A 6,000-nucleotide genomic window follows, 5' to 3' on the forward strand; every position below is an offset into this window, starting at 1 on the left:
CCTGCACTGAGCAGGGGGTTGGACTAAATGGTCTGTAGGGCCCATTCCAACTCGAACATTCAATTATTCTATTTGTTAGTAATAATATGGCCTTGAGCCTCTCTTGCACTATGTATGTTAAAGTGGATGGTTGATCGCGGGGAAGAATGCAGACAAACATAGTGAAGGCAGAAAGTGGTCTCTGTTGTTGTCGCGATGTGAGCTTGAGAAAGAGCCTCTTGAAGCCTGGTCCCTGGGTCCAAACGCTGACCCCGTCTTCTGTCTCCGCAGAGGACGGCTCCATCCACTGGCTGCGGTCCAAGAAGCAAGAGGAGGCGACCCACCGGCCCCTCTACCGGCCTCGGGCCCCTTCTGCAGAGGTGGAGTTGACCGCCTACATGCTCCTTGCTCTCCTCTCCAGACAGCCAGCACCATCCCAGGAGGAGCTGAATGTTGCATCTGGCATCGTCATGTGGCTTAGCCAGCAGCAAAACCCCACAGGTGGATTTGCCTCCACTCAGGTAAGGTCCTTCAGGAACCAGCAGGAGGAATGTTGTGGTTTTGGAAGGAGAAGGCAGGGAGTGGCTCCTTGTGGCTGTTGCCTGGGCATCCCTTCTTGCTCCCCACTTTCTTTTTACCGAAAAGTACAAGCAGGCTGCGTGGAAAAGCCTGGACAGACACAAAGCATGGCTTGGCCAAATTTGGGGCAGCGTCTGGTGACTCCCGGCAGGTGGCACTGCTCAAGTACAAAGCACTCAGGGTGCAATCCCAACTCGGGCCTGGGCCAGCGCAAGTCACTTGCACCGGCCCAGGAGGGTCGCAAATGTACAATTAGGCACGTTTGCACCTCCTTGGGAGTCGGCTAGGCCGGCACAGAGACACGCCGGCCTGCAGAAGCTGGAACAAGCCTCCACGCTGACAGAGGCACCGAGCCTTGTGTTGGCCCAGCTGGGCCGAAGCAAGGCTCTGAGGTAGGCAGGGGGAGCGGGGAGGAGGCGGGAGGGAGGCATTCCTGGGTAGGGGGAGGGTGGGCGGCTCCAGGGGCAGGCGGGGAGCAGGAGGTGGGGCTGAAATCCGGCAGTTATGCCAGATCCCAACCCCCGTTCCCAGGGAGAACAGAGCAGCTTCAAGCCGCTATGCTCTCCTCAAACTTGTGCAGATCAAGTTTGAGGAGACCCATAGGGGAAAGGGCACCTTTCCCAGAGGTAAGGGGGAAAGTTTTCCCCTTCCCTCTGGCTGAGCTGCTTTTGGCCCCTATCCTGCACTGGAGACCACCCTCACCCCGGAGGGGGTGTAGCACCTGCAAAGCAAGCAGGTTGTGGAGGGCAACCTCTGGGGTGGACAACCTCTGGGGTGGAGTGCCCAGGAGCAGTTGGGGCAGGCAAGAGATTTGATCCCATCACACTGCCAGGGGTACCATTGGGGTATGTATTCTTGGGGCAGAAGTGGAAAGGGGGGTTCAGGGTCAGCGAGAACCCTCTGAAAGATTCCCTCACCCTCACCCCATGTAAGGCAGCAGACATGTTTTTCTGTGGCTCTCCTGTGTCTGTCATCACACCTGCTGGTGAGGATAAGGCAGCAGGGCCCGGGCCTGTCCCACAAGAGGCTGCTGGCTGGGCCCAGTCCTCTCTGCAAACCAGGGCAGGTGTCAGTCATGGACCACATTGATGGGCGTCAGGTCGCTTGGGTTGTGGGGAGGGTGCCATGTGTTGATGTGGCTTCTAGGAGGGAACACGCCTGGCTCCCTCCCCACCACCAGGAGAGGCCTGTCAGCAGAGGAGAAGCAGGTGCTGGGAAAGACCCCTCCTCACCCTGGTCTCTGCCGCAGGACACCGTGGTGGCGCTCCAGGGCCTCGCCTTGTACAGCAGCCTCACCTACCGCCCGAGCACGGCAGAGGCCACAGTGTCCCTCTGGTCTGGAGGCAACGTCCTGCGGCAGTTCCAGGTGGACAGCACCAACCGCTTGCTGCTTCAGTGCCAGGCTCTTCCCGCTGTGCCAGGTGACTACAGCCCAGAGGTGACAGGTGCCGGCTGTGTCTACCTGCAGGTGAGTCTGGCCAGGGCACCTGGGAAAGGAAAGATGCCAGAGAGGTGGGCTCTGCCTGCTTCCCAGTGGAGATCTTGGGGGGTAAAAGGAGGGCTGTGACAGGGCATGACCCTTGGCATTTAGAAAAGGGGGGAGGAGGAAGCCTCTCTCTAGGGTGCAGCTCCTCAAACACAGAGGCATCTTTTAGTCTCACTTTTGAACTCATCACTGGTGGAACTGTGAGGTGGCTCTTTGCCCTCTGCACGAAGCATGCATGGCTTCTTGGTCATCAGTGCCTCTGGAACCAAGTGCCAAGGAAGGACAGGAGAGGTCTGTCAGCATAATAATAATAATAATAATAATAATATACAGTATTTATATACCGCCTTTCTTGGTCTTTATTCAAGACTTTATTCAAGGCGGTTTACATAGGCAGGCTTATTAAATCCACGCAGGGATTTTTACAAATTGAAAGAAGGTTCTCTCTTTCAAGAACCACCACATTCGAGCTGTTACACTCCGATCTGGTTTAACATTCTGGCCTCCATCCTCCCACGCTCCGAGCAGATGGAACAGCTCAGCTGCAGCTTGTCAGCTGCTTCAAGGTCGCACGGTGCCGGTGGCCTCGAACTGGCGACCTTGTGGATGTTAATCTTCAGGCAAATGGAGGCTCTACCCTCTAGACCAGACCTCCTGCCCAGAGGAGCAGGAGCAGAGGAAGAAAGTGGGAGTGGGGACAGGCAATGAGCTCCTGTCAGTCGACTGTGAGTCTGTCTGGGTCCAGTGGCATCACTAGGGGATGGGGGGGTGCAGTGCACTCTGGGTGATATGCGTGGGTGGGCTGTGACACCACTACTGGCCCACACTTTTAAAATCTTGGTATTTTTGAATAATACTATCGTGTTATACGTCATTCGACGTGTGAGTTCATGCAGAATACAATGACACAAACCACGTTGAAATATCTCTATCCTATCAAAAGTTATAGCGAAAACAGTTCAGTGGGGGCAGGGCAATGGCACATCACCACGCCCACTGCCCAGGGAATTGCCCAACCACTGCACAGGAGGAGATCCATCATAGGGATGACACGCTGGCCTCTCGCACAACCCAGTGGCGCCATTGTCTGAGTCCGTCTGGTTATCCTGCCACCAGTATCCACAGGGTCTGGATTCCAGCTGCCCTGCAGTGGGCAAGCCAGTTGCTCGGCCCCCATGGCACCCTGTGGGCAGCACAGGCGGGTCTCCACTAGTGCAGTCCCATTCCCAGAGAGAGGTGCCCAGCTCAGCACGCCATTTCCTTTCCAGACCACCCTGAGATACAACATCCAGCCTCACGAAGACGACACTCATTTTGCGCTGGATGTGCGTACGGTTCCTGAGACCTGCACTGGAGCCAAGGCCCACACAACCTTTGACGTCGCCATAAATGTCAGGTAATCCTATCACAGGCCAAAGTGGGGTGGGGAACTGTGTGACCTCCTGAATGTGGGGGCTGCAAGGGGGGGCCTTCCTGCCAGGAGAGCTGGCCCACCCCCACCAGGGTTGGGACTTGTGCAGGTCCCATGGAAATCCATGCAGTGCTTTGAACTGGGGTTTTGATGCACAAGCCAGAGTGAGCCTTGGAAGGAAAGATGGGTGTCCTTAGACCTTTTGCAGGGGTGCTGCCCTTGCTCTACAACCCCTCCCTATGGAACAGGGTCTCCCAAATTGCCCCACATAGGACTTAAAAGCAGGTTCACAGCCTGGTGTGTTGTGGGGTGGCCATTGGTGCAGAGTTCAGGGAGGTGACGTGGATTCCTTTCTCTTGGGGTCTCTCAGCTACACTGGCCAGCACCCGGTCTCCAACATGGCCATCGTGGACATCAAGATGCTTTCAGGGTTTGTCCCAGTGAAGACGTCAGTGCGGAAGGTAACCAGCCCCTGTGTGTGCACAGCCTGCTCCAGGGAGGCTTCCAGGACTGCCCCTTCAGGTCCATCAGTTCTGCCTCCAAAGCAGCCAGTCAGGGGCCTGTGTGAGAACTTCACAAGCAGGACCTGCAAGGGACAGCTGCCCCCTCATGTGTAGAGATAGACCACCTCTGCACAGAGAGGCTCCACTTGGCTGGCGTGGCTGAGAGATGCTGACCCTCCCATCATCCACTCCTTTCTCCGGACTTTGTAGAAAGTCATTGTTTCAAACAATGACCAGAACAGGGGCCTGAGGGTATCACTGCTCCATCATAACCAAGCTCCCTCCCTTTTGCCTCCCCCCCCCCAGCTGGAAGGGCATAATCAGGTCAAGAGGACAGAAGTGAACTTCAGCCACGTCCTGCTGTATTTGGAGCAGGTGAGTGAGAAGTGGGGACTGGCTGGGAGGGGGGACAAGGGCTCCTTCTTGGTGGCAGTGATGTGGGTCTCCTGAAGTTCTGGAACTGGAACCGAGTGTGTGAGGCCCATACGCTTTTGTGGGGAAGCTACTGGTGCTCATGGAGACCACTGAGACCTTCTGTGGAAGGAAGAAGCCAAGCCCCCATCCTCCCCTTGCAAAGTGGGGGCACCCCCTGGGGAGGCTGTGTCCATCTCTCCCAGCAACCAAACTCCCTCCAGCCCTGCTCAGTGGCTTCTTGCTTCAGAGGACTTAACTCTCAGCTGGGCACATGGCTGCCTCCATTGGCCGGTTCAACAGATCTCACGTGAGCCCTGCTTTCCCCACAGGTGAGCAACGTGACCCAGAGCTTCTCTTTCACGGTGGAGCTGGACGTGCCAGTTCAGGGCCTGAAGCCTGCCCTGGTGAAAGTCTACGACTACTACGAAACAGGTGAGAAGGGGCTCCAGCACTGCAGGGCTGTTTTGCACTGAAGGTGCTCAAGCAAATCCTGCAGAAAGGCCACGGAGCATTTCGGGGGCAGCAGGCAGTGAGGGGGGCAGGCGGGGGGAGACACCAGACTCCACTGCCCTGACTACCCTTCCCTTCTTTCTCCACCAGATGAAAGTGCAGTGGCTGAGTACAGCGCCCCCTGCAGTACAGGTAAGGTATGAGCAGAGAGCGCCAACTCTCTTTCTGTGCCCAGCACTCACGCCTGTCTCCAGCCTGTTTTCTCCCCCTTGACTAGAAAAATGGTGGAATGATCTGCTTTGTAAAAATGCATTTTTCTGCCTAGAGAGAAATCATGGGATGCAAAACACACACACATTTCTTAGCCTTCCTATCCCACAGGACACACACATTGCAAAGCAAAAAGAACGGAGTCCATCAGGCTCCAGTTCATCCCTTCTCTGAAAGACCTTCCACCAGACATTGAGTTGCTATCATGACTTGCATGGGAGGGCATAAGAGGAACCACAGTCACGGAAAATGGGAAGGCAGCTTCACCTGACTGGGTGAAAATGTTAGTGATGTCTGTTGCTCCTGACAGTGACAAGGCCCTGGGACCGAACTCGGGGGGTGAGGGGGTGGGGTGGGGTGCTGCATGTACTGCAGTACTGGGTCTCATTTCTTCAGAAGCAGGAGCTGTGAAACTCAGAGGGGATGGGGGACCAAACTCCCCACCCAAGGGTGCTCAGAGTCCATACAGAGCTCAAATCACCAGTTTTGGTTTGGAGGAAATAGTACAGTGGTTAACATCTTTCAAAAAAACACACCCATTTGCTGTCCAACCTGGATGCACCTGCGCCTCAAACCCCCACGACCAGCATCATTGTTGCCCACAAGTACCAGGTGCTCCTCTGGGTCGCGTGTCCCTGGCAAACTCAGTGAAGACCTGGTCCTGCCACTGGGCAAGATAAACTGCTCCAGCCCAGGTGATGGATTTTGGAGCAGCACAAAAGGGCAACACATCATCAGAACTCTGGTTTCCAAAAAATGGGGGAGGCCACAGGGGAAAACTGGTTAAACATTCAGCTTCAGACACCAGCACGTCTTGGGCCACCTCTGTCTGACTGCTTAATGCTTAAGGAAGCGTTTCTGCTCTTCCTCCCCCCTTTGCAGAGGGCAGCAAACAGGGGAATGCGTGA

The 6,000-nt window shown here is 55.7% G+C and overlaps 1 protein-coding gene across 1 annotated transcript in view; it reads left to right on the forward strand.

Annotated features, from left to right (window-relative positions):
• The window catches only part of LOC136639195 (alpha-2-macroglobulin-like), a 42,257-nt gene extending 36,257 nt beyond the window's left edge, over positions 1-6,000 (forward strand). The window contains exons 30-37 of the mRNA XM_066613200.1: positions 271-500; positions 1,808-2,026; positions 3,313-3,440; positions 3,826-3,916; positions 4,265-4,333; positions 4,702-4,804; positions 4,973-5,014; positions 5,975-6,000. Coding sequence (XP_066469297.1) covers positions 271-500; positions 1,808-2,026; positions 3,313-3,440; positions 3,826-3,916; positions 4,265-4,333; positions 4,702-4,804; positions 4,973-5,014; positions 5,975-6,000 — 908 coding nt within the window. The remainder of the gene's footprint in view (positions 1-270; positions 501-1,807; positions 2,027-3,312; positions 3,441-3,825; positions 3,917-4,264; positions 4,334-4,701; positions 4,805-4,972; positions 5,015-5,974) is intronic.

This window comes from Tiliqua scincoides, chromosome 2, assembly GCF_035046505.1.
Source record: "Tiliqua scincoides isolate rTilSci1 chromosome 2, rTilSci1.hap2, whole genome shotgun sequence".
Lineage (NCBI taxonomy): Eukaryota > Metazoa > Chordata > Lepidosauria > Squamata > Scincidae > Tiliqua > Tiliqua scincoides.